General features: G+C 50.9%; 3 protein-coding genes and 1 non-coding gene across 6 annotated transcripts; 1 reads left to right on the top strand and 3 right to left on the bottom strand.

The window, feature by feature from the left end:
• Positions 1 to 7,282: 7,282 nt before the first annotated feature.
• Positions 7,283 to 10,365, bottom strand: CBLN3 (cerebellin 3 precursor). The gene is made up of 3 exons (XM_036114745.2): positions 9,560 to 10,365; positions 9,156 to 9,275; positions 7,283 to 8,817 (listed from the first exon to the last, which is right to left on the bottom strand). The coding sequence occupies exons 1-3, from the start codon at positions 9,857 to 9,859 to the stop codon at positions 8,620 to 8,622; spliced, it is 618 nt and encodes a 205-aa protein (XP_035970638.1). The 5' UTR covers positions 9,860 to 10,365; the 3' UTR covers positions 7,283 to 8,619.
• A 476-nt stretch (positions 10,366 to 10,841) lies between these two features.
• On the top strand, positions 10,842 to 19,367 carry KHNYN (KH and NYN domain containing). The gene is made up of 8 exons (XM_036114748.2): positions 10,842 to 10,999; positions 11,627 to 11,847; positions 12,662 to 13,776; positions 13,899 to 14,029; positions 14,115 to 14,211; positions 17,017 to 17,124; positions 17,330 to 17,431; positions 17,997 to 19,367. Exons 2-8 carry the CDS (start codon positions 11,647 to 11,649, stop codon positions 18,247 to 18,249), a joined length of 2,007 nt encoding a protein of 668 aa, XP_035970641.1. The 5' UTR covers positions 10,842 to 10,999; positions 11,627 to 11,646; the 3' UTR covers positions 18,250 to 19,367.
• A 1,485-nt stretch (positions 19,368 to 20,852) lies between these two features.
• On the bottom strand, positions 20,853 to 23,964 carry SDR39U1 (short chain dehydrogenase/reductase family 39U member 1). Of its 3 annotated transcripts, XM_078053514.1 has the most exons (7): positions 23,858 to 23,964; positions 23,439 to 23,545; positions 23,259 to 23,341; positions 22,880 to 22,904; positions 22,087 to 22,219; positions 21,861 to 22,004; positions 20,853 to 21,612 (listed from the first exon to the last, which is right to left on the bottom strand). In XM_078053514.1, the coding sequence occupies exons 1-7, from the start codon at positions 23,871 to 23,873 to the stop codon at positions 21,200 to 21,202; spliced, it is 921 nt and encodes a 306-aa protein (XP_077909640.1). In that variant the 5' UTR covers positions 23,874 to 23,964; the 3' UTR covers positions 20,853 to 21,199. The 3 variants fall into 3 exon arrangements, with proteins under 3 accessions (XP_077909640.1, XP_035970646.1, XP_077909638.1); XM_036114753.1 differs by lacking the exon at positions 22,087 to 22,219 and having other exon boundaries at positions 22,783 to 22,904; XM_078053512.1 differs by lacking the exons at positions 22,087 to 22,219; positions 23,858 to 23,964 and adding an exon at positions 23,792 to 23,833 and having other exon boundaries at positions 22,783 to 22,904.
• A 568-nt stretch (positions 23,965 to 24,532) lies between these two features.
• LOC118550145 (U6 spliceosomal RNA) lies at positions 24,533 to 24,637 on the bottom strand. The gene has a single exon (XR_004924416.1). It is a non-coding gene; the product is annotated as a U6 spliceosomal RNA (small nuclear RNA).
• Between the last annotated feature and the right edge of the window lie 2,656 nt (positions 24,638 to 27,293).

A 27,293-nucleotide genomic window follows, 5' to 3' on the forward strand; every position in this document is an offset into this window, starting at 1 on the left:
TATTTGACAGAGAGAGACACACAGTGAGAGAGGGAACACAAGCAGGGGGAGTGGGAGAGGGAGAAGCAGGCTTCCCACCGAGCAGGGAGCCCGATGTGGGGCTTGATCCCAGGACCCTGAGATCAAGACCTGAGCCCAGAGCAAGAGTCAGATGCTTAACTGACTGAGCCACCCAGGCACACCTCACCTGCCCAAGCTTCTGTCCAGCACTGGCAGGGGTATGGAGTGGTGGGAAGGAAATGTCCTTCCTGAGAACTCCCCAGTTTGTGTGTACCCTGTCACTCATTATTTGTGGAGCTATGTGCCAGGCCCTGTCTAGGTGTGGGGTGGGTAGCAGGTAATGTGAGTGATATGGTCTCTGCCCCTTTGGTACCCACACTCGGGTGAGGGAAATGATTCAAGATGACTCAAGCAAATACAGAGCAGGGTAGTAAGAGAGAGTGTTCCAGAGGAGCTTGTGGCTCAGGCACCTGGGATCTCAGCTCACAGGCCATTCAGAGAGGTCCTGGTCTTCCCGAGAGCCATGCACATGCTCTTAGTACAGGTCAGCAAGTGAAAGGCTCGAACTCCTAAGTGGAAGGCTGATCAGAAAGGTGGCTCAGCAAAATCTATTTGCTACTCAGGATGACTTTAAGCCATAATCAGATTTTACCCACATTGGCTTCTGAGCCCTCTGATGGTGAGATTCTTCTTCTTCGCTATGGAACAACTTACAAGGTCTGAGCAGGATTTGCGATTCCTCCTCTCTTTGGGGGAGTGAATAAAAAACGTCTGTCTACAGTTGAGCATCATGGGCATGGTAGACTACCAGTCACTGCTTCTCTCATTTACACCCATCACGATTTTCCCTTCTTATATGCGGCACTAGCAGGTGGGCTTCCCCAAGTCTCTAGCAGAGAAATTACAAAACAGCCATTATGCAGATAGTCCCATGATGTAACACAAGCTGTAAAGACAAAGAACGTTCCACACTGTATCCCGTTCCCATGTTAAAACTTACATAAACTAGCTGGTGAGATTAGGACCTCTCAGCTTTATGTTATACCATGTTTTCTGAGCAACCAGTTATTAAGTCCTTGTGTTCAGGGTAAAAGTGAACACATCAGAACGAAAGAAGTTTTGTAACAGGTAAGTGGCCACTATAAAACAAAACAAAAATCCTACCTGCTTTTTAAAGATTGCCCAAGAATCTTTGGGACATGCACCAGTTTTAATTTATTTACTAATCCAAGTGGTAACAGTCACTTATATAGAGCACTTGCTTTGTGCCAGGCACTGTTCTAAGTGTTTCCTAACCCTGTGCAGTAGATCCAATTCTTTTTTCCATTGTATAGAGGAAGAATTAGTACAGAGAGGTTAAGTCACAGAACGTCACATGCAGCTTCTAAGTGAGGGGCTCCCGCGCCACCATCTTAACCGCTATGCTCACTGCTTCTCACGTGAGCATATTCACCTGGTTGCTAGAGTTACTCCTCCCCCCCCCCCCCCCCCCCGCTTCAATCTGTGGCTCTCCATCTTTCACTAATGTGTTACACAGGGTCAGTTCCGATTTCTCCATTTCAGGTTGGTCCAGATTAAGATGCTTTACAAACTAAAACAGGTCCCGATTTACCTCAGGTGGGCCCAAGAACGATTCTCTTGGCCCTGATAAATTTTGACTTGAAAGCCATGCCTTCTTTTTCTGTGGTGTGATGAGAAAACAGTGATTTTTGAATTGCTGCTTGGCCATTTCGCAGTACGGCAACCTGGCTCATGCCCAGAGGCTGGGCCATTTTCAAGGATCAGAGCTCAGGATGCCGTGCTCCTCCTGCCCCCACCCCACCCCAAGTTCCCACTTTGCTTTTCCTGGGGCACCTTTTAAAATAACCACTTAGAGTTGAGTCCACAAACATTTTAGTGACCTCTGGGCCAACCACCTTATGATTAATAGGTCTTGTTACCCTGCTCTCTACCTCCTGCTCGCTCACTCGTGACGAGGGATAGACGACTGCCCTTCCCTTGGTTCATTGCGTGAACCCCCGCCTCCAAGTCTGGGATTTGTAAGTAATAAATCTTGTGTCTTTCCTTCCTTTGTGTGTATATACTGAAACTGCACCTCCAGTGAAAATGGTCCTGGGGTTTTCATCCCCCTGAGGTGAGAGCTCAGACGGGGAGGGAGCGACCTGCCTACGACGTCCGTGTGGGTGGCTTGTGCCTCCTCATTCAGCAGGTCATAAGCTGCATAGTTTTAATTTAATATACCAGCTCCAGGTCCCCCAACAGAGGATGGTGCCGCTTTCCCTCTGCTAGTATCTGGTGCTACTTTGTAAGCCTCCACATTCTTGCAGATGGTGAAAATGAAGCAGGAGAGTTTGCTGAGGCTGGACTGCCAAGGATCTCAAAAACCACACAAAGATATGTCTCATTCTGAGACTCACACCCCATCCCCTAAAGGGCTTTAGGCAGTGAAGCTCATTTACAAACATCATTATGGCAGCCCCAGTGTGGAGAACGGGTGGAGGGAGGTGAAACTGGAGGCCAAGGGATAAGTTAGGAAGCTTTTGGGGAACTAGGGTCACCTGGATGGCACAGTCGGTTAAGCATCCAACTCTTGATTTCGGCTCAGGTTATGATTTCAGGGTCGTGGGATCAAGCCCTGAGTCGGGCTCCATGCTGGGTGTGGAGCCTGCTTAAGATTTTCTCTCTCCCTCTCCCTCTGTCCCTCCCTTACCTCAAAAAAACACAACCCCCCCGCCAAAAAAAAACAACAAAAAAGAAAGGTTTTGGGAAAATCCATCTGGGAGATTGGTAGTTTGAGCCAGGGTGGATGGAAAACAATGGATGGAACCCATGAGTGTAAGTGATTAGCTATGGGGGGATAAGGGAGAGGGGAGAACTGAGGACAATGGCTAGTGCTGGGTTAGGGCAACTGGGAGGTTCCATTTACAGAGAACAGACACACAGAGAGAACAGATCTAGGGAGGAAAGTCTATCATTTTAGGAGGTTGACTTTAAGGTGGGCTGTCCAAGGTATGAGTCTGAGATTTAGGAGGGAGATCAGGGAGAAAGATAACAAATGTGGAAGCTGTCAGCACATGGATGAGAGTGTGTCAGGACAGAAGGAATCCTAGGGCAGAACCTTGAGGAAAACCAACATTTAAGCCATGGGCAGAGGTGGAGGAGCCTGGAAAAGAAACTGGAGCCTGGGCCAAGAGTAGAGGGCAAGCCCAGAAGGCGTATAGCCAGGGAAACTGGCGCAGAGAATTCTAGTAAGAGGGTGAGGTCAACAGGGCCAAATGTTAGGGAGAGCCCGAATAACAGAAGGACCAGGAAGTGTCCACTGACTTTAGTGACACAGAAGTTGTGAGTGACCAGCTGAGAGCAGTTTAGGTGGGGCAGTGGAGGCCACAGTTGACTTAAGAGGTGGGTAACTGGTGAGCATAAATATTTGACTCTAAAGGGGAGGAGAGATGGCACCAACTAGCCTTGGGGGCATATAAAGCTGAGGACAACTCTATACCTACAACTATTTCCATACCCATCTTTTTCTCTTTCAGGTTTAAGATACTTGAGTCTAGTTAACTGCTGAAGAGAAGGAGTAGAGAGGGAGAAGTTGCACCTACAAGAGAGAAGTGAGGAAAAGAAAAGGGGATGTCTGGAGGAAGTGAGCTTCGTGACTGGTGGATGGAGATGGCAGCCCTGACAAGAAGAGGGACCCAGCTTCTACTGAGCCAGATAGGACGAAGCAGAGCTGAGAATGGTGAGTTTCTAGATGTGGTGGTGGGAAGGGTTCCTGCCTGGTGTTTCTGCGGCTTCTGTGAAGGGGGCTGTCTGCTGCTGACAATGGGGCAGAGTTGGTGGTATACAAGGTTTCAGGAGAGAACAGAAGGTTTCAGTTGGATGCTGGGGAGGATGACGAGAACACCTGGCTGAGGAAACCACAGGAGACTTGGACGGACGCTTGAGGACCAGGAGTGGCTGGACACCATGAGTTTAGATCTACAGCACATCTTTCAGTGGTGGGACTTTCTCTGCCACAACCAGCTGCCAGGATGTGGGCATAGGAAGGTAAAACAGCTGGATTCTATTCTTAGGATCCTTAAAGTCTGAGGAGCTTTTTGTACCTGGAGAGGAACACTAGCCGCCATCTGTGCTTTATTTGTTGTTTAATCTATTTACCTTGTAAACCTACTTAAGCAAAATTGTCTAAACATTTAAACATGATTTATATACCCAATAAATCAAAATCTATGTATTTTACAAATCAAGTGATTTAAACATTGATTGTAAACTTAAATCCTCATACATATTTCGATAGGATCACCAATATAATGTATTAAGTTCTCTAAAAGCATGATTTTGGTAAAGCACACACATCTTACAAGGACCATGACGTTTATTACACCCACACTTACACTTATTATAAAAATGGGTTTGTAGACCCAAGAGATGGATACTATCTCAGTTTAGCCATCCAAAAAAAGAAACTTATCTCAGTGCAGATGAAGTTTTGTATTACTCATCAACGAATTCTTGGTTGGGACCTGGGAACTGGATCCCCTTCTAAAATGACTAAAATCAGAGCCAGTGTTTACCTTGAATAGCATGGGAATTCCTCAAGCCCACACTTTTCCCACATGATTAGTGTGTTGTAGCTGGATGGCTTTCCTTTAGATGATGCCATCCTTAAATTTAATGATGAGGATATTCCAAAAATGTCCATGTTCCATGCAGATGTTCCAAAAATGTTCATGCCCTGATCCCTGGAAACTTGAATTATGTTTCGTGGTAAAATGGACATTTTCATATGTAATTTAGGTTAAAATAGGGAGATTATCCCGGATTTTCTGAGTGGGCCCAAACTAATCATGTGGTCACTTAAAATCAGAGAACTTTCTCCACTGAAGTCAGAGACATGGATGGGTCAGGGAGATTCAAAGTGTATGAGGGGCTTGGCCCAACATTGTTGGCTCAAAGATGGTGGATCTCAGTCCTACAGCCATAAGGAACTGAACTCTGAATGAGCTTGAAAGTGGATTCTTCTTCAGCAAGGAAGGCAGCCCTTGCTTTTGACCTTATGAAACCCCAGATAGAGAATCCAGTCATGCTCTGCTGGACTTCTGACCTACAGAAAACTTTGAGATAATGGATAGGTGTTGTGTTAAGCTGCTAATTGTATGGTAATTTGTTACACAGCAATGGAAAACCAATACTACAACTTCACTGTCATTATTGACAAATTTATGTAGTCCATTTGCACTTTTAAAAACATCTAGTTGTTTTCCCCCAATATGCAGTTTCCTCTTTTTCCTCATTATAAAACTTCTAATGTTTAGCTGAGCAGAGCAGCCTGGAATAAAGACTCTACCTCCTAGCCTCTCTCCCTGGCCTGGTGTGGCCACGTGTGCCTAAATTCTAGTCAATGAGATGCAACCGGAATGTGGGATGCACCTTTCAGAAGGCTTCTATAAAGGAAAGTGGTGTGCCCTTTCTTCCTTCCTCCTTCCTGGGGGGCTGTAAGGCTGATGTAATGGCTGTAGTGCAAGGAGCCATGTTGGGCCATGAGATGGCATGCTAAAGATGGTAGAACTGCAAGAAGGGAAACTCAGCTGTGATCATCAGGAAACTGCAATCCGGCCCTAGACTCTTTATGTGCGAATTCTTCTATGTGAGACAGAAATAATCTTCCTCGGTTAAGCCATTATTATTGGGTTTACTCTTACTGAAATCTCATTGTAATTAGTATCGTAACATAGAGGCTCCCTTTCCCAAGAGATGAAGGATCAAGTTTGAGCTGTGAGCAGTTATCTTTTAGACGTTTGACTAATTCATCATCTTGCAACACACTGTTGGACTCCCGTTCTTCCTAGTCGTAATATATGACCAGATGGTGCCAATCAGTCTTCTTCATTCTTGACACAGTTCCAACTTTCTCTGGAATCACTCACAGCTCTATGTGTCCACCCCTCCCTACTTATACAGATAAAGAGAAATGAGTATACCTTATGAAGAGATAAAATACCTACTATTTTTATACTCTTCTACTTATCAGAATTAACTAAAAATATACCATTATATTTGTTCTTCTCCACTTGGTATATTACCTATCTTTTTGGACATTTTTATAGTGACTGTTTCCTTTTTGAATATCACTCCAGAGTCATGGATTTTAAAAGTTCACCTTGTTCTGATTAATTATATTATTTTCCTTTTTTAAAAAATTAAAAAAAAATTTTGGGACGCCTGAGTGGCTCAGTCAGTTAAGCGTCTGCCTTTGGCTCAGGTCATGATCCCAGGGTCCTGAGATGGAGTCCCGCATTGGGCTCCTTGCTCAGCGGGGAGCCTGCTTCTCCCTCTGCCTCTGCCTCTCCCCCTGCTTGTGCTCTCTCTCTGTCTCTCTGTCTCTGACAAATAAATAAAATCTTAAAAAAAATTTTAAAAAAATTTAAAAAGATTTTATTTATTTGAGAGAGAGAGTGAGAGAGAGCACGAGTGGGGCTAGGGGCAGAGGGTCAGGAAGAGGGAGAAGCAGACTCCCCACTGAGCGGAGAGCCCGATCCCAGGACCCCGAGATCACGACCTGAGCTGAAGGCAGGTGCTTAACCGACTGAGCTACCCAGGTACCCCTATTATTTTCCTTTTGATGATCAAATTGTCACAGCATGTCAGGTGGGAGCATTTTAAGATGGATTCCTTTGCCTTTTCAGCGCTACCTTATACAGTTTAAAAAAAATATCCTTGCTTTTTGTCATTAACAACATGTTCCAGGCCTAGAGTTATTTAAGACATGGAGCTATTTATTCTCCAAGGAACACTGAGTCCTATTTATTTATTTATTTATTAAAGATTTTTATTTTTAAGTAATCTCTACACCCAGCGGGGGGCTCGAACCTACAACCCCGAGATTAAGGGTCACACGTTCCACTGACTGAGCCAGCCAGGCACCCTTCCCCCTGAGTTATTTAATCTAATTGAATTAATTAATTAATTTATTTTTAAAGATTTTATTTATTTGAGAGAGAGAGAGAGAGCACGAGCACAAGTGGGTGGAGGGGCAGAGGGAGAGGGAGAAGCAGACTCTCCGCTGAGCAGGGAGCCCAAGGTGGGGCTTGATGTCTGGACCCTGGGATCATGACCTGAGCCGAAGGCAGCCGCTTAACCGGCTGAGCCACCCAGGTGCCCCTCTCCCATGAGTTATTTTAAAGGTGAATAATATTTGAGGCAAAGATCCTGGTGCTAAGAATGCGTATCAGATTTTTCCTGATGTTGTTTCTAGGCTACTTTAGTGACAACGTTTGAAAAAGTTATTTCTTTTGAAAACCACAAATTCACATTGGTATTTCCTATTTAATTCAAGCATTACTAATTTCCTTTTTTATTTGACTTGAATATACAAGCTTACATTTATCTTCTCAACAACATACTTGCCTGGAACTTGTAACCCCTGATCCCAATTGTAATGGCATCTTGTCTCTTCAGTGATCCTGCAGTTTCTCATTGACCATCATTCTCTAGTTGCTTTACTGATAGGTTCATCCATGCTGGGAGAATGGGACAGCTCGGTAAGACAGAGAGAATTTATAATACCAGCAGGAGAGTGGTTGAAGGGATGAGTCATAGCATCCAAGATAACAGAAAGTTTAAGAAAGGAGGACAAGACAGCACAAATCAGGAGAAAGAAGAGAGGCTGAGGGATCATCTGGAACAGGTACAGTGAAGGAAGCTGAGAGAGCTGCGAGGTGACCGTCAGAGTGTGGAGTGGCTGAAGTTCAGATCACAAAGGTGGAGCAGTTCTAGGAGGTGGCCTTGTCATTGACACATTCCATGCCTGGAGATCTATACTTGCTCACATGTGACTTTCTACCCCTACCTCCAGCTGTCTAAGGAAACTGAGTACACCCACTCTTGGCCAGAGCGAACACACACACCCCATGTCTTGGATGGGGAGGGGAAGGCCAGAGTCCATCTGGGACCTAGCACAGATGGATACCCAGGTTCACTGCCTGCTGGCTGTCCCCACGTAAATGAAATACGTATACCATGTTCAGGCTGGGCACCTGCCCTGCCTGCCTCACCAGCCACAGGCTCCGGGCCACTCTGTGGTCCTCCCCGCACTTCTGCTGGTGCCTAAGCCTCCTGCCCTAGCCCACACGGTGCTGGCTCAGCTTCTGATTGTGCTGGCCAAGATCCGTGATGCTGGCACACCTCATAGGAAGGAGCCTGCAGGGTACACTGAGGCTGGTCCATCTGGGCCCCGGTGGGGGCCTGTCAGGCTCACCTGGGCCACCTGTCCCCAAATAGCACTGAGTGGAGAGCTGGGGGTGGAGGAACAGGAAGAGCAGAGTCTGCAAAGTGGCACAGAGCTCCCTACCTGCCAAACCCCACAGGCACAAAGAGCTGCAGTGGGAGGCAGGGGGTGGGAGGGGAGGTGAGAGGGGCCAGGTCCCCAGACACCACAGCTCTACTCTTCACTCTGCACCTTGGGTGTCAGGCACAGGGTCCCATGCAAGAAGGCAGAATACAGGCAGCCAGAGGGAGCCTCTCTCCTACCCCAAAGAAGCTGCTTCTGGGGCAGGAGAGGGCAGAGGGCGGAGGTCAGAGGTCAGGGGTTAGATTCCAGTCCTTGAAAAGCTTGAACCTTTAGAGTGGGAAAATGAGGAAGCCAGAGAAGCTTGAATATTTCCAGCCACCCAGTAGGTTCCCCCGACGCAGGCGCAGGGACACCCGGTCCCCGGGGTCCAGGGGCAGTAACACAGAGCTGGTGGCTGCCTCTCGAGTCACATCAGGGTCGTTGGCAAAGGCTGAGATGACAGGCCATGTGTTCAGCATCAGGCTCACCTGGGGAGGTGAGCCCAGTTAGCACTTCTGCCCAGCCCTTGTCCCAAGACCCCCCACTTTCCTGAGGGCTGCTTTTTTTCTCCAGCCCCTAAGGGACTCTGTAATCCTGGGAACTTGGGGCTCAGTGCACTCTTGTAGGAGGGCTGAGAGGTGGCCAGTGTTGTCCTCTACCTCCTCCACCCTCTCTGCTAGGCCGGTCCTTTCCGCCCTTGCCCCTGCCAGCCCCCCACCCCACAGGTCAATGGAGGGTCTACCGAGGAGTCACAGCTGGACTCCACTTGTTCACCCTCCCTCCCCTCCCCTCCTGAGCCAGGACAGGGCCCCAGCACACAGGTCACCTGAACAGTTTGGCGGTTGTACACCTTCACCACATGGAACCGGAAGCTATAGACACCACGGACAGGGGCCACGAAGGAGCCTGAGGCCCGGTCAAAGCCACCACCCTCATTTACCAGGACCTGTGGGAAGCAGACTCTGCTGAGTGGGGCTCGGGGAAACTACTGGGTTGTGGGGAGGAAAAGTAGGGGTGGCAAGAAGACAAGAACAGGAGGAAGGCCCAGATTCAAAAGAAATGGTGAGAAAGGGCAAGGAGGGATGTGGGTAGGAGTGTAGGGAAGGGAGATGGGCAGTGGCGCTGAGGAGCCCCTGGTCACAGTGGGGGGCTTTTCCTTAAGAGCAAAGTGGGTTTGGGCAGTTGATTCCAGGTCCTTACAGATCGTCTGGACAAGGGTAGGGGGATTACCTGGTCGAAGTAGATGGCCCCACTGGTGCCATTGCTGATCTCTCCTGCTGGCTCATGGTGGTGGCTTCGGACTGCGGCAAATGCCACTCTTCCGGGGGGCGCCTCTCCCAGGGCTGCTCCCCCAGGCCCCCCTGCAGCAGCTCGGCCAGGCTCACAGACCACCAGGCACTCACCCTCCAGGAGGACAGGCTCTGTCCCCTCTTGGGCCCACCCGCACCCTAGAGCCAGAAGCATCAGGGCCAAGGGCAGCCTGGGGCTGGGTAGGAGACCCGGTAGCCAGTGTCGCTTGGCTCCCAGCATGGCTGGGTGGCTCTGTGACCCACAAGTCCTCCTGTCTTCTGCCCCCTCTCAGTGTTCCTTTCAGTTTCCGCTTCTGGCGGACTCTCACTACCTCTCACCCTGCTCCTCAGCCCTCTCTCTGGGTCTCACTGTTCCCTGGTCTCAGCATCTCTCTCTCCATACCTCTCTGTCCTGCCTCTCTCTCCCACCGTCACTGCAGTTCCCTCCTCCTTGGCAGGGCATGAAGTGACAGCAGCAGTTGGGCTCGAGGAGGGAGAGGAGGGATGAAGCAGCCAGACAGGAGGGCTACAGACAGAACCCAGGGCAGCCCTCCTGGAGAGCACTGAAGGCTGCATATGGGACGACAGAGAACTTGGTGTGTTCGTAAGGGTGTACATGTGCCTGTGAGGACGTATGAGTGCCCGTCATGTGTGTGTGTGAGTGCATGTGTGCGCAAGACAGCGCTACAGTCCCTTACTTCTCCTTGTTCCTCCCCTCTTCAAAATCCCTCGCTAGTCAACAGCCCTCAGTGGCCCCTTTCCGCTCTTGGAAGAAAGCGGGCGCCCTTGTCTTTTCCCTACAATTGTTTTGGTGGAAAGTGCTTGGGCCAACGGTGTCAGTATCTTGTGACCGTGGGCCAGTCTCTTTCTCTCCTTGGTCTTCCATATCTTCATCCGAAGGTAATGCATTAGTCCCTTTAAGGCCTTCTTCACCTCCAGCTCTCAACGAGTGGCTCTTCTCTCCCGAGAAACAGCTGCTCAGAACGAGCGAGAACCCAGACTTACGCGGAGAGAAGAGCCCATCAGCCAGGCTTGGACGCGGAGCCCGGGGGAACTGCGGGCGAGTGGGCGGGCCGGGGAGGCGGGGCCGGGGGCGGGCCGGGGAGGAGCCCGGCGGCAGGCGCGCGCTAGGGCCCGGAGCCGGCCCAGCGCTGGGTGGGGTCTGGCTGACTCCACCCCGGGCCAGGAAGTGACTCAAAAAACTGTTCGAGATGTGAAGACAGGTCCCAGTTGGGTGAGGACTTCGGGAAGGCCCGCCCAGATTCGGCCCTCCCCCCGTCCCCCGCCCTTCTCCTCTGGGCCTGGGGCGCGGGCGAAGCTGGGGCCGGCAGGCTCCGAGAGGCGCCGGCGGGACTGAGGCCGAAGCGGTTGGCCGAGGCGGGTAGGCTCGCTCTCCCCCGCGCCCGGGCCGCGGGAGCCGAGCCGGAGGCCCCAGTGCAGAGCGCGGCCGGGGGGGAGGGGCGGCGGCCGCAGGCGGCTGTGGGCGGTACCCGGCCTGGCCCCTGGGCCCCGAGTGGGGCCGTAGCGCGCTGGAGAGGAGCGGCGGACAGCGGAGGGAGGGGGAGAGGTGGGAGGGGCTAGAACCTTGGAAATGGCAGACCAGGGACTCCAGAGGACATCCCAGTTCAAGCCCCGGTGAGGATTCGTCTTTAAGAGGCCGCTTTGGACCCGGAGACTGCAGAGACCCCGAGGAGAGAGACTGTTTTGTCATCTGTTCACTTCTGGCCTCCAGACCGAGCTGGAGCCCCCCACTCTTCCTGCTTAGGGCCCTGGTCAGCCTTTTCCAGAGGCCAGATGCCCATCCCCAACAGGCAGCCTTGTTTGCCCATGACTTCCTCTCGGAGAGAAGACCCGGTTCCGCATAATCTGACATTCCCTTCCTAGATGGACCCAGGGTGTTTACTAGATGGGTAACTAAGTGCGACCTGTTGATAGCTGGTGTCGGCTGGGAGACCAGAATTTGGGTTGAGGGGACGAGGAGGCTCTGAGCTGCCTTCCCTCCTTCCAGGGCTGGGTGGCCAAGCAGCCATGCCTACGTGGGGGGCTGGCTCGCCGTCCCCTGACCGCTTTGCTGTGTCTGCGGAGGCTGAGGACAAGGTGCGGGAGCAGCAACCGTACGTGGAGCGCATCTTCAGCGTGGGGATGAGTGTCCTCCCGAAGGACTGTCCTGAGAATCCTCACATCTGGCTGCAGCTGGAGGGCCCCAAGGAGAACGCCAGCAGAGCCAAGGTGAACACCCCTCTCTGCCCCTTCAGGGAACAGTGACTCCCTCCCCTGCACGGAGGCAGAGGAGAGGAGGGGCTGCTGGGGAGGATCTCCACTCACTCCTTGGTTGTCTTACTGGCAACCTCAGTGGCTCTGAACTTTGAGGGACTTTGCAAATCTGTATTTCTGTGGAGTTTTGGTTTCATTTCAGCCGTGATGAGCCAGTTTCTGCCAAGACTTAGCGACAGGTGATTCACTCAAATCAGTTGTGACTGGGAGATAATCCAGTTGGGCAAGCAGGCCCCACCAAGGAATTCAGTGGGGGATGGGAAGCCAGGCCACATTGCTTCCAGAGGTTCCAGTACAGCTCCACCACCTACCAGCTCTGTGACAGAGTCTCCCGTTTCCTTATTTATGAAATGTGAATAATAACAGTGTCCACCTCATTGGGCTTATTGTGAATGAGATAAAGCATGAGTTCAGCAAAAGTTAGCAATGACAGTCATTATGATGGAAATATATAACACACATACACGCATAAATATTTAGAGAGACAACCTTGTTAATTATAATCAGTTAATTATAATAGAACCTTAAGTTGAGTCAAGTTCTAAATGGAAATATTAGCCATAGACTATCAGCTGAAAACGGAAGGAAGTGGATTCTTGATCCCTTTTTAATCCTTACCTTTGTCAGGATCTATGGGGCTCCATTGCTCTGCCCAGGTGTCTTGGAGCTTGGGGTGGGATGCAATGGGCTTGAAGAGGCTACTGGGCCATGTAGAATTCCAGCAGTCTCCTTTTTCCCTACCCCCCCCCCCCGCCCATTCCTCCCCCAGGAGTTCCTGAAGGGTCTTTGCAGCCCAGAGCTGCAGGATGAAGTCCACTATCCACCCAAACTGCATTGCATCTTCCTGGGAGCCCAGGGCTTCTTCCTTGATTGTCTGGTCTGGAGCACATCAGCCCACCTCGTGCCAGGGCCCCCCGGTTCGCTGATGGTCAGTGGCCTGACCGAGGCCTTCGTCATGGCTCAGAGCAGAGTGGAGGAGCTGGTGGAGCGGCTGAGCTGGGACTTTCGGCCAGGGCGAGCCCCTGGAGCCTCCCAGTGTGCTGGAGTGCTGCGAGACTTCTCGGCCCTGCTGCAGCCCTGTGGGGATGCCCACAGAGAGGCCCTGCTGCAGCTGCCCCTAGCTGTCCAGGAGGAACTGTTGAGCCTGGTGCAGGAGGCAGCCAGGGGGCAGGGGCCCCAGGCACTGCCCCCCTGCGGTGGGGGGAGCCCCGGCCCACTGGGTGCTCAGTACCAGGGTGTCAGAGCTCCCTCGAGTGAAGGCAGGGAGTCCCTGGACCCTGGACCTACGGGGTGGCGAGAGTTGAGGGGAGAGAGACAGGTTATGGAGCTGGAGGGAGGGAAGCAGGGTGGTCCCAGGGAGATGGATTTGGGGTGGAAGGAGCTGCCTGGGAAAGAGCCTTGGGAGAAAGAAGGGGCCTTCAGATCACAGTCAGGAGGAGGAATGGCAGGGCAGGTAGGGCCCCTGACAGGAAAGGCCCTGGGCAAGGAGGGGGTGCCTCAGGACAGAGGAAGGTCGGTCTGTGTCCAGGGCGAGCCTCCTGGTGCCCAGGGCCCCTGTCAGAGGGCAGCTCAGCCCCGGGGAGCCTCCCTCCTGCAGCGGCTACACAATGGGAAAGCCTCACCTCCAAGGGTGCCTAGCCCTCCACCTGCGCCCGAACCCCCGTGGCACTGTGGAGACCGAGGAGACAGGGGAGATAAGCAGCAGGTCGCAGCACGAGGTCGTGGGTCTCCGTGGAAACGAGGCTCGCGCGGGGGCAACTTGGTGACCGGCACGCAGCGTTTCCAGGAGGCCCTGCAGGACCCTTTCACCCTGTGCCTTGCCAATGTCCCCGGCCAGCCAGACCTCCGTCACATTGTCATCGACGGCAGCAATGTGGCCATGGTGTGAGTACCCGGTGGGCCTGAGGGTCCGGGCTGGGGGGTGGGAGGGATGATCCGAGCAGAGTTCCTGACCCCGAGCGGCCCCTCCTCTGGGGCCCCGGAGCGCTGACCCCTTCCCGCCGCAGGCACGGCCTCCAGCACTACTTCTCCAGCCGGGGCATCGCCATTGCTGTGCAGTACTTCTGGGACCGGGGCCACCGGGACATAACCGTCTTTGTGCCTCAGTGGCGCTTCAGTAAGGATGCCAGGGTCAGAGGTGAGTTGGGCCTGGTCTTTTGTAACCTGGGATAGGCCCCGCTTCAGCCTGAGGATAACCCCGTTGTGCGCCTGTGTTTCTCTAGAGGGCCACTTCCTGCAAAAGCTGTATTCCCTCAGCCTGCTCTCCCTCACTCCCTCCCGAGTCATGGATGGCAAGAGGATCTCCTCCTATGATGATAGGTACTTGCTTCTCTCCTGGCCCCCGTCTTGAGATTCCAGGAACACAGTGGGGAAACTGAGGGAGAGACAGAAGCTCCTGACCCCTTGTGCTGTCTCTAAGCCTGGGCAGCGGGAAAATGGCCAGTCATTCCTTCGTGGACCTGTACGAACGGGTCAGTAAACCTGCCCCGCAGGCGTGATGAGACAGATGGTGGACAGCCGTGGGTGTCCATTCATTCATTTTTCGTTCCTCAAGCTGAATGCTGCCTTGTATTTATGTAGTGCTTTCCTGTCTAGAAAATCCTAGTTTAATGGAAAGCTGGTGACGTGGGTAACTGACAAGTACCTTCTGACAACCCACATTTCCAAACATGTAGAGAAATTCCCCAACGTTCTGGAAGCGCCAGGGTAAATGTTCAAAATCACAAGTCAAATGAAGAGACACAAGCCATGCATTCTAAGAGTATACAAAACATGTTCTGATAGAAAGGTCACTGGATTTAGAATCAGAAGATCTGCATTTGAGCCCCAAGTTGTACTATTCATTGACTCTGCCCGTGGACCAGTCTCTTAGCGGGCTAACCTCTGTCTTGGTCCTCTTCATTTGGTCACCCTCCTTGTGAATATCAAAAGGAGCTGAGGGATGTGCTTGCCTCACTCAAGGTGCTAGGCAAGTGTACAGTGATATTCCTTAACTGTTCACAGACCCAATCAAGTGTGGCAGTGGGTCTCGTCTCTGTCCTACAGAACTGCAGACATAGGGTAGGAGTGGTGAACTCTCTTGACCAAGGCTATTACATGGCAAAGGAAAAGTGAGAACTTAAAACTGCCAAATTGTTTAAATGAAAAATGCAGGGCACATTCCCTCCCCAGAGTTTACACAGTGGGGAAATGGGCAGATTTTAAAGATTTTATTTATTTATTTCAGAGATAGGGAGAGCAGAGGTGGGGGGTGGGTGGTGGAGGGGAGGAGTAGAGGGAGAGGGACAAGAAGACTCCACACTGAGCGCAGAGCCCGATGCAGGGCTCCATCCCACAACCCTGAGATCATGACCTGAGCCGAAATCAAGAGTCGGACACTTAACCGACCGACCCACCCAGGCGCCACAGAAATGGGCAGATTTTAAAACCCAATTAACCAATTAAAAAATTTTTACTACTACAAGTTCTTTATTCTCTAGGATTTTCAGTTTTAAAGAAAAACTAGTTTCCAAACTATAGCGCTTATATATTTTGTCTTTTCAAACAACGTTTCCTCCCTAAAAAGCAAATGGTATTCTACAAAAAGGCAGTTCACTTTCTCCCAATGCTCTTCTGTTTTATGTCTAGATTTCACAGATTATCCAAGATATGGAACCTTTCCACACCAGCATTGACACAGAATTGAAACTGAAGAGCGAGTCAGTTGTAATGAATTTTAAAGGCACGTGTCTGTACAGTTACGTAGGTCCCAGTAGGCAGACAGCCCGATGCGAATTTGGAATTTTGTCTGGTTACAGTGAATGACACGGTGGTGCGTGGCGTAGGCCCACGGAATGAGTAGTGCTGAGCAACAGATGAAGTAACACGATAGTAAAATACCCTTAACCAGCAAATGCCTTTTGTCTATCCTGTGATACCATGGATACACCTTCATTTGTTTCCCAGGCAGAAACTCAGAACCAGACATGTTACACTGAATCCTGATTACTAGTCTCCTGTATGCCACACTGTCTTTCAAATACTGCCTGCTCACTTAGCACCTAGCAGTAGGCGCATGGCCTGCAGGAGGAGGTGGGGATGCTGGGAATTAGGGTGGGCCTGATCATTGACTTCGGAGCCCACACAAACCCTAAACCAAACACAGTGGCGACTTGGAGGAAAGGGAGCCCCCTTCTAGTAGGAGTTTTCTGGGAAGGGAGGGATTTGCCAGTTTTTTGTCGATTGAGGACTTGGGCTAGGCTGCATCTTTTAGTTTCTAAACTTGTTAGAAAAGACCCCCATCCACTGCCTCATGAGTCCTATCCCAGTCTTGTGGAGTCAGAATTTCTAAAGTGGGGCCCAGGCATCTCTTTTTTTTAAAAGTTCCCTGGTGATTCTGTTCATCAGTGAGGTTAGGGAAGCACCTCCAGATGGAGGGAATAGTTTGAGAAACATGGTGGCAGTCAGCACAGGACATGTTTGGAGAACGGGGTGTTATCTGATCATTGATTTTGGCAGAGTTGAAAGTTCATTAGGAATACCAGGAGAGATAAGGCTGTAAGGATGGCTCGAGCTGGGCTTAGAAGGCCCTAGCTGCCAGGCCTGGGCATGTGGACTTTACTCGGTAGATAAAGGGCAAGCAGGGGAGAGATTTGTTGAGGGGAAGGCAGGAGAGACTGCAGGGTGGTGAATGGTTGGGGTCAGGGGACCCCCTTATCAGGAGGCTATGCGGTGTCTCAGCTGCAGTGTCCAGATAGCTAAGGGTAATGGTATGACTGGAAAGGAAGGGGCAGAGTGGAAGGCTTTTCAGGAGAAGAACATGATAGATTTGTGACTGACTGGTGGGGTAGGGTGGAAGAAGACTGGGCTGGAGCCAGATCTCACTGTCTCTCACTAATGAGGCACAAAGTGTTGGGTGGAAGATTGTGGTAGGTGGAGGGGATGCTATTGGGACACCATGCTGGATTCATCTTTGTTTCCTCTCCAACCCATGGCACCCAAATCTGGCAGGCACCTGATGGCTGGGTCAAGGTGAGGTGGGGGGCCAGATCTCCATCCGCAGAAGTGGGTCATGGGAGTCAATAATACTCTTTGGGGTTGGGGCCTTGGAGAATGCCAGAACGGCTGCTGTGATTTTTGAAACAGGTTCATGGTGAAGCTGGCCGAAGAGACCGATGGGGTCATTGTCTCCAATGACCAGTTCCGGGACCTGGCGGAGGAGTCTGAGAAGTGGATGGCGATCATCAGGGAGCGGTGAGAGCCCTCCCCTGAGAACAGGGCGCGTACTCAGACCTTTCTCTAAACCAGTTCTGCTCTGCCACTGGGTGAAGACTCTGGGAAGGGGCTTGATATGGTCTCGAAGGATGGTGGCCAGTAGTTTTCTGGTGGTGCTGGTCTCAGCTGTCTGGGAGGTTCGTCAGAGCACCCCTGTGACCATATGTTTTCTTTCCACACCCAGCCTGCTGCCTTTCACTTTTGTGGGAAACCTCTTCATGGTTCCTGATGACCCGTTAGGGCGAAATGGCCCCACGCTGGATGAGTTCCTGAAGAAGCCAGTCAGGTAATGCCCCACATTCTCCCAGGCAGCCCCCAGCCTTGGCCCTCTGTCTGCAGGGGCCTTGTAGATCCCGAGACTTGGGGGCAGGGTGACCTCATCTGGGCCAGCTTGCTTCTGTACTGGTTTGGTTGCTGTGGGCCTGGCCTTTAACTGCTTTTCAGGGCATCCTGATCTAGGCCCTCCTGGCTGGGAGGGGCGCTTCCCCTAATCCATATTTTTGGTGGATTATTTGGAACATGGTTGCTTTTACTTACAGCCAGTTGTATTCCACACACCCTCTGCTGGACTATTAAGTAAGCGATCACTGTATTAGACTAGAACTAGATCGTAATAGTGACAGGCTTCACCTTCCTGGTGCTAAAGGGACTGGTCTTCTCCCCTTCAGAAGTGGCTTGATGCTGCCACTCAGTGGTCAGCTTGGGGAACATCAGGACTGCGTCTTCCACCGTGGCCCCAGCCCCACTCCCAAGCCAGGAATAGGCCGGGCCGTTACCTGGGAGGCCCACTGAGCTCTCGCTTCCCCCCAGGATGCTCATCAGCTCTTCGTGTACCCTCTGCTTCTTCCCAGGGCACAGGGGGCTTCTAAGGCTCAGCATCCTTCCAGGGCTTTCTCAGAACCCGGTCAGCAGCAGCAGGGGAGAGAAGAGGAGGAAAAAGGCAGCAGTGGCATCCGGAAGACCCGGGAGACTGAGCGGCTGCGGCGCCAGCTGCTGGAGGTGTTCTGGGGCCAGGATCACAAGGTGGACTTCATCCTGCAGCGGGAGCCCTCCTGCCGGGACATCAACCAGCTCTCCGAGGCCCTGCTGAGTCTCAACTTCTGAGCCTCCCCTGCCTGACTGCCTGCCTGCCACCCAGTCAGCTCCAGCCTGGCCTGGCTCAGCTCTTTCTGTGAGGGTCCTTGTGCTGCTCAGACCCTGACCTAGACTCACTCTGAGTTGGTGGGACTTGATCTCATCTTGAGTCAGGACCTCAGATAGCTCTCAAGAGGTTCTGCTCAGCCTTAAGTTCTCAACCTTGCCATAGCACAGGGTTTCTGTAGGGAGTGGGGACCCGCTGGGAAGAGCAGGTCCTGGAGGTGGGGACTGCCGGCTCCTCCTTCAAACTGAGTTGGGGATGGAGGCTTGGGGGGGTGGGTGGGGAACGAAGAGCAGGTGGCAAGGAAGTGAAGTCTTTCCTTCCCCTGGCTGTGGCTCTGGATGCCAGAGGGACAGTTGCTTCCTAGGCCTGGCTGGGCTGCTGGGTGCATCGAAGGGAATGCTGGGCCCTGGGGAGGCCCTGGGGAGGTATTACGGGGTCTGGGTCACAGTGGGGCAGCAGGGAGCTGGTGGAGAAGGCAGAGGGAGACTTGGCTTCCGGTCTCAGCTGTGTCTGTCTGTGACCTTGATGGAGCTGCTTGGCCTTTACTTCTGCTTGTAAATCAGGGCTAAAAATGCCGGCTGGGAAGAGAAATGAGAACACAGAGGAAAGCTCCTCGGAGGAAAGGTACTTGCATCAAGTCTCAGGTGTGTGTGTCTGTGGCTGCACAGGCTGCCTAAGCAAAACCTCACTTTGCCAGAGCTGAGGATCCTTTGTCCCCAGGGCCCAGGCCCTTGATTTTAATTAACACTGCGTCCTCAGTATCATATGCCCTGTAATGGCTGCGTCCCTTTTGGGCAACCCCCCAAATCCACATTTACAAAACAGTTAATTAGGGGTGACTGTTTGCATTACCAAAATACTCTCAGGGTTCCTATAAATGGCAGCTCTCCTGTTGCGTTCAAGTGTTTACAGATGAACGAATGTGTCAGAAAGTCCCCGGTTAGATGCACTTGCCGAAGTGTTGAGCGTTCACCAGCCTGATGAAGCCATGCTCTGCGATGACAATGTTAATGTGATCTGACCCCAGCATTTTCTCTACAGAACACATATGTGGCATAAAGTGAGCCCTGCTTCTGCTGTGTGTGTGTGTGTATGTGTGTGTGTGTGTGTGTGTATGGGGATGGGAGGGTTTTCAGAGGTTGTTATCGAGATGAACCAATGATCTGGAAAATGAAAACCGAAGAATCCCAAGTCGGAAGGAAGGTACCTGACTGGCCAACAGATCAACCACTGTTACATAAGAACATTGCCTCTCCATCCTGATTCCTACATCCTGCCCTTTATCTTTTTTTTTTTTTAAGATTTTATTTATTTATTTGACAGAGAGAGACACAGCGAGAGAGGAACATAAGCAGGGGGAGTGGGAGAGGGAGAAGCAGGCTTCCTGCTGAGCAGGGAGCCCGATGTGGGGCTCAATCCCTGGGATCATGACCGGAGCCAAAGACAGCTGCTTAACTGACTAAGCCACCCAGGCGCCCCTCCTGTTCTTTATCTGCTTAAAGTCCTGTGCAGGGAAACGGACTACCTCCAGGTCGCACATTCATCCGTGGACGGCACTGGTCAGTAGACCTTCCTTTAGCGCAGCCCCCAAATACGCTTTTCTGTTACTGCTACCCTTGAGATGGGTCATTCCCTCAGGAACAATACAGAGCCCATCAACTTCCTAAAGAGCCCAAGACCAGATAAAGAAGTAGGACAGGTGCCCCTGGATTCTGTGCTGTCTGGGCTCTGTGGCAGGTCCCGGGACATGGTCCTTTTCAGGCTGTCACTTCTCCCTGAGGCACAGCGAGTTGACTACTGCCACCTCAGTTCTTCGTTCCAGCAACCAGTGTGGGGAGCTGGATGAAGCTGGAGAGTCTCTGGGTCCCGGTGTCTTCACCCCTCCTCCCCATTGCTGCTTTATACCACTATCCTGTATTGACCTGAGCTGGGGGCAGGTGTGTTGGAAAGAAGCTAGTTAGGGGGTGACGGTGGCTCAAAGACAGCACAGAGTCCTCTGGGAATAAAGGAGATTGGTTAAGATGGCCCAAACTGGGGGCTAGGGGAGCTGTTGGTTAAGTTGTGGCCGATAACCAGGGCAGGAGGCCAGGGGTATCATCTGCCCTTTGTGCTAGGGACCCTGGTTGCCTGAAGTGGCCCCAGTCAGATGAGAGGCAAGTCCTCAGCTTCTTACAGACAGGGATGTTGGCTTTGTCCTACTGCAGCTTGATGACCTAGGACCAACGTGTGATTGCTTTATTCACTGCTGTTCAATGACAGACTGAAGGCTGTTCTAGACTGGGGCCTGGTCTCTTCTTCTGATGGCACCCTAATGGCACTGTGTGACAAGTATGCAGGATGACCACAGAACCCACTGTTAATGGATCATCATTTCTCTCATTTTCTAGTCTCCACCTTTATTATAACCTCATGCCCCAGATTTGTTACCAGTTTGGCAATGGAGGGACCAAGAAGGGAGATGTTGCCCATTATAATGTTCAAAGCCCCACATAGCGGAAAGAGTCATCTGGCATTTTCTCGGACATAAACTCCAGGAGAATCTAGGCCAAAGGAGCAAACCAAAGCCTGTGAGATAATTTATCTTTATTGCCTCAATAGCAGAGCATTCTACACAACATAAAGGATACCGGGGACAGTAACGGAACACGTAGGGAAACCAAACTTGGAAATTCTTTTACAAGGAGTTGAAGAGGTTAAGGACCCAACTTGATGAGACTCCAACCTTGACACTGTGGACAGTCTCTCAGTTAAATAAGGTGGAGCAACAGAACAATGAGAAGGAGGGCAGGGAGAGGAATCCCTAAGAACCAGATGGTTTCAGGTCTCAGAGGAGTACCCGAGCCTATTCACAGTCTCTAACCAGGAAGCCTCTGTAGAGGGGCAGGCCTCAGGCCCTGCCAGGAGCCTCCCTACTTAGGCTACGACTTCCTTCAACGCAGCCCCTAACTCTGGGAAGGAATACTGGTAGCCCGTGGCCAGTGTCCGCCGTGGGACCACCTTCTGGCCCTCCAGCAGCATGACTGCACGCTCTCGTCCAAAGACTGCTTGCACTACCACGCTGGGGAGAGGCATGAAGGCTGGGCGGCCCAGGGCGGCGCCGAAGGCCTTGGCGAACTCAGCATTTGTAGTGGTGGGGGCTGGAGCCACTCCATTCAGGACCCCCTGCACGTGGCTTGCTTCAACGGCATGGGTCAGGATTCCTGCCAGGTCCCTGATATGAATCCAGGGGAAGAACTGGTGGCCTGGGCCGATGGGGCCCCCCAGACCCAGGCGGAAGGGCAGCAGCATGTGTCCGATGGCACCACCCCCACGGCCCAGCACAACCCCTAGAGCAGGGAAGAGGGACAGCACGGGAGGCTCCTCAACCTCCAGGCTGTTCCACTGTTCCTCCCGGTCTCCCCGTCCCCATGCCAACTTAGCTCTCTCTGGGGCTTCGAGTCCTCCCACCTGCAGGCTGGCCAGAAATGGCAGCCTCCTCTCACACTCTGGATGCTCAGCTCCCCTGACTCCCCCAGGCCCCCAGCCCAGGGAAGACATTCCAACCCTGTCTGATACCCAAGCCCCTGGTTCTCACCCGAGCGCACCACCACCTGGCGTGTAGACTCTCCAGGAAGCCTGGCTGCAGCTTCCCATTTGGTTACCAGGTTGGAGAAAAAGTCAAAATCCCCTCCTGGGCTGTCCTCATCATACTCTGCAGTCAGGCTGGGCTGGTAGTAAGCTGCCGGTGGAACAGCACTGGTTTGCCCCAGTGTCCTTGGTCCTGCCTGGCCCTTGGCACCCAATGTTCCTCTGGGTCTCACCCTCCCCGGCCCCTGGGATCTTCCCATGGGAAGACAGAGCCATAGATATTTTCCCTTTGAGCTGCTCCATGGGTTGACCCGTTGCTGCCCTGGGGTAACTTACCTTTAATTGCAGGGCTAAGTTGAGAGGCTGCTAGAGTGTAGTGGTTAAGAGCAAAGACTTGGGGGCCAGGCTGCCTGAGATCTACTCTTAGCTCCACCATTTATTAAGCCTGTGACTTCAGGCAAGTTATATAAGCTCTCTGTTGGCATCTTTAAAATGGGAATCATAACAGTACCCACCTTCTAGCGTTCCTGTGAGGATTAAATGCTGTAATACGTGTAAAACACTTGGAGTAGCAGCTGACATATGTTCTATAGTTGTTTGTAATTATCCCGTCCCAATGGTGAAATATAAGAATCAGGAATTCTGTTCCTAAAGAACTGTGCCGTGACAAGCAAGGGACTTGGGAGTAGGTGGGACTTTTCCCGGCATCAGGAGCAGTGCCACTATCCCCTCTTCCTCTAGGGATCCCCATTTCTCAGTGAAAGTACACAAAGGTCAGAAGAAATATGCATGGATGGAGGGCCTAGGAAGTTCTGTATTTGGAAAAGACCAGCGCTCTGGTGCATGTAGAGCTAGAAGGGCCTGAGCTTGCCCCTCACTGCAACCTCTCTTCCTCTGGCTAATATAAAGGGTGGTGATTTGGGACATACCTACACCAGTGACTAAGACCCAGGCCTGGGGGGGTTGTGGGGCCTTGTTGATGGCTCTAGCCAGTATCTGGGTGGTCTCCAAGCGGCTGCTGAGAACCTCTTTTTGGAAGGTTTCATTCCACCTGCAGGAGAAACAAAAAGGAAATGAGCCACAAACATACCTCTTTCTCTTTCCCTGGGGCTCATCCAGACCCATTTCTAGCAAAACCTTGCATTGTGGTTTAGAGAAATGGTCCATCTTTCCTGGAGAAAGAAAAGGCACATATTTTGGGCATCCCGAGTTATAAGTGAGGATGAAAGTCAACGGCTGAGAGGGCAGAAGGGCAGGTGGGTGTGCAGGGAGGAGTGGGGCAGGATGAGTAGTTTGGGATTGGAGTTTAGTTCTCCATCTGGACATCTCCATTCTCCACAGCTCATCAGGGTCACACCGTCCTCCCTCTGCTTTGAAGGCTATCAGCTTCAGGGCCGTGGCTGACCTTCGGAGAGGGTTGAGGATGTTCTCTCCCGCCAGGTTGACAGCGGCATCGCAGCGGGGCAGCCCCGACTCAGCAAGTTCATCCTGTCAGAGAAAACACGGTGGTGGGGGGTGGGTGTGGGGGTTCGCCCCGCGCCGCCAAACCAGACCGTCCCCCAGAGCTTCCCGAGGATGGACATACCCACGTGATCCGATCGGGCCCCGGCTTTCGGGAGACCAACGTCACTTCGTGGCCCCTGGCTTTCAGCAACTGGGTTAGGGCTGTCCCAATGAAGCCCGTCCCGCCACCTGGCCAGAAAATACGAGGTATTTATCCTCTCGGGGTCGCCTTCCATCCCTGCTTGTGGCCCCCTCCTCTGCTGCCATCCCATCTGACTTCAGACTTTTGCCCTCCTTCTCGCCCCCTCCCCGCGATGCAGAGGTGACACAGGTCACAGGGACTGGGGAGTTTCGGCTTCCTGGGGTAGGAGGCCAAGGCTGCTGCACGATCACCTGTGCACGTTTCACTGCCCTCCCTCAGAAACTGCCTCCCACCTCTCAAGCTTTGTGTCAGCCTTTCCATAAGCCCGCCCCCGACTCTCCCTTTCTGCCCTCCCTCACCCACAAGCACCCGCATAGCGACCAGGACCTAACGCGCTTGCGCAAGATTTGGCGGCGGCAGTGGGGGTGCCCAATCTTGGAAGCGACTACGTCCTCTGTGCGCATGCGTCTTTCGGGAAGCGCGCTCCAATGGGGGGGGCGGGCAGGATGGAGACTGGGCGTGGCCCTGCCTGGCGACCCGGAAGAATTCATAGAGAAGGCCGTATATTTCATTGCAAGGAGTGGCGGGGACGGGCGGGGGGCGGTGGACATAGACCGAATGGGCGGGGAAAGAAGGGAAGAAGGCCGAGGAGGGAAGGCTTTAATGCAGAAACAAACCAAAACAAAACTCCAACCCCCCAAAACCCCTTGACCGAAAGCCTGTAGGTACTCAAACCGCGGAAATTTGGACGTCCATTCAGCCTGGTGGATCAGTAGTAATAGTAGCAAGAGAATTCGTCTACCCGTACTATGGATTTCTTTCGACCCGGCCTCTTATCTTTTCTTTTCCCTCTTCCGGTTCCTTCCTGTATTCTTTAGAACATTATAGAGTTCCCCTCCTCTTAAAATAACACATCTCCAGCCCTTTTCTTCGAATGCTAAGGCCCTCTCTCTGTCGTCGCCTGCATAGCCAAACTTCTCAAAGGAGTGGTGTCCATTTTCTATTCCCTAATTCACTCCCGTCTTTTTTTTTTTTTTAATATGGAATGCTTTGCGAATTTGCGTGTCATCCTTGCGTAGGGGACATACTAATCTCTGTATCCTTCCAATTTTAGTATATGTGCTGGGCAAAGCGAGCACCGCTCCTGCCTTTATCATTCATTGACTCTCGCCAAGATCACCAATTTCCCGTGTCACCAAAACGAATGCCCAGTCATTTTTCTTTTTTTTTCTTTTTTTAAAGATTTTATTTATTTGACAGAGAGAGACACAGCGAGAGAGGGAACACAAGCAGGGGGAGTGGGAGAGGGAGAAGCAGGCTTCCCGCCGAGCAGGGAGCCCGATGCGGGGCTCGATCCCAGGACCCTGGGATCATGACCTGAGCCGAAGGCAGACGCTTAACGACTGAGCCACCCAGGCGCCCCCAGTCATTTTTCTTGACTTCTGTTTCACTGGACACTTGCTGGACACTTCCTCCCTTTGGAAATGCTCATCTCTTGGCCTCAGTGAAAGCCACAGCTCTCTTCTGGGTCTTTCTCCTGTCTTTTTTCAGTTTCTGTTGCTTCCTTCGCCTCCTCTGAAGCAGAGGAAATGTTGGTATTTCTCGAAGCTGGGTCCTAAGACCTTTCTCTCTTCCCTCTGCACTTTGTTCCAAGTATCTATGTTGGTGAATTTGAGTCTGGACACCTGATTCCTGGACCTGCTTTGAAAGCATAAGCAGAACTATAGTTGTGTTAGTTGCATTATTAACTTAGGTCTACCTTCTGTTTTGTTCCCTACTTATGTTTTAGCACCTCTTATCAATCATGAACTTTGCCTTTTCCACCCCTACTCCCTGTTTACCCACTGACTGTAGAAAACTAATGAGGGCTGGACAGAAACATTTGTCTTGAAATTATCTGATGTACCACGTCCTGACTGACCCCTCATTCTCTGGAAAAAATGCATACCTCCAGATTGCCCCCTGTTTCAGGTTTTCAAGAAACCTCTCACCTTCCTCTCACATACTCACCTCCTTCCCCAAACATATGTAAGCTGTCCCTAGGTTCAACAGGACAAGGCAGTTTTGGAAATGGCTGCTCTTCTGATAATAGAACTTTCTTTGCTTCAAAACTGGTGTCTCAGACATTGGCTTCAGGTGCACCGACAAGTTTGAATTTCGGTAACAAATTTAGTTACCAGTTTTTCAGAGACTTCCTAGTATCCTATGCAACCTGAATCTCTCCTCTGACCTCCTAACCTCTATTAAAACTTCCTACTAGACATCTCTTTTTGGATGTCTGAAATCTTGTTGATTTTACTTACTAAATATCTCCCAGATCCATCTATTTCTGTTTATCTCTGCTACCACCACTCTTCTTTAAGTTATTATCCTCTTTTGTGTAAATTTCTGCAGTAGTCTCCTAGTAGGTCTCCCTGCTTCTGTGTGTTTCTCTTCTCCAAACTGTTCCATATGTTGCAAACTGAATGATTTAAAAACTTGTGGGAAGAACACTATGGTGGCATATATCTCCTAAAAAAAACCCCTCCCACTGCAAATTTCCTGGATATGCTGGGTAAAGTTTAACACATCTCCATTTAACTGCATTGTGAAGGTAACTAGAAAATAAAGGAAATCCTCAGAGACCAAAACCAAAGGTTTTTGAGGTTACCTTGTGGTTGGTTTAAGTCTCAGTAACCCAGAGGCTTGGGTGACAGCAGATGATGCCTGGGACCCCTGCATAAAGCTCTTGGTGGGCTATGTCCTGAGGAAGAGGGAGGGGGGGCAGGCTCAGTTCCAGGACCCTGGGATCATGACCTGAGCCGAAGGCAGACCCTTAACCACCAGAGCCAGCCAGCTGCCCTGATTCGAACTCTTCTATTTGGAATCTCAGAAGAGAGGGGACAGAGGAGGGGACACGGAAAATATTTATAGAGATAATAGCTGATTACTTTTCCAAATTAATGAAAGATATGAATACTCAGATTCAATAAGGAAAATGAATCTCAAGTAGAATAAATAAAAAGAAATCCATACATAGTCACACCATATTTAAACTATAAAAACAAAGACAAAGAAGAGGTATTAAAAGAGGGCAGAAGTAAAAGACAGATTATCTATAAAGAAATAACAGTTAAATGGACAACAGATACCTTCACTACAACAATATAAGCCAGTGGAGTAATACAATAAAACCTTCAAATGTGAAGAGAAAATAACTTTGCCATCCTAGAACTGTTTACAAACTGGCATTCAAGAATGAAGGTAAACCAAGGATAGTTTTAGACAAGACAAAAAAGAGAGCATTTACATCATATCATCAGACTTACAAATTTTGTCAGGAAAAAAGAGACTGATTTCAAAAGGAAGGTGTGAGATGCAAGAGAATAATGATCCAAAAGTTGGTAAACAAATGGGTAAATATAAACAAATATTGGCCATATAAAGCACCACAATAATATTTGATTTGTGGGTAAAAATTGAAGCAGAACTAAAATCTGAGTCAGCAATAATGGAGCTGGAGCTGAGTTGCTGGGGAAGGATAACAATGCTGAATAATATTAAACTTTGTGACATAAACATCTGAAAAATGTACTATTACATATTAGAAATAAAATGTGCACTTCCAAGTCAGTAGAAACAATAATCGAATCAATTCAAAAAAAGTTATCAAGAAATAATAAAAAAAAGAAAGCTTAGACAAAATTGGAAAGCTCAAAATAAGATAATAGGAATAATCAGTATCCATAGTACATTTAAACAGACTAAGAAATTGAGTTAACTAGATGCACTGGAATTACAAATTTCACCATGGGT

The sequence above is a fragment of the Halichoerus grypus genome, chromosome 8, assembly GCF_964656455.1.
Source record: "Halichoerus grypus chromosome 8, mHalGry1.hap1.1, whole genome shotgun sequence".
Classification (NCBI taxonomy): Eukaryota; Metazoa; Chordata; class Mammalia; order Carnivora; family Phocidae; genus Halichoerus; species Halichoerus grypus.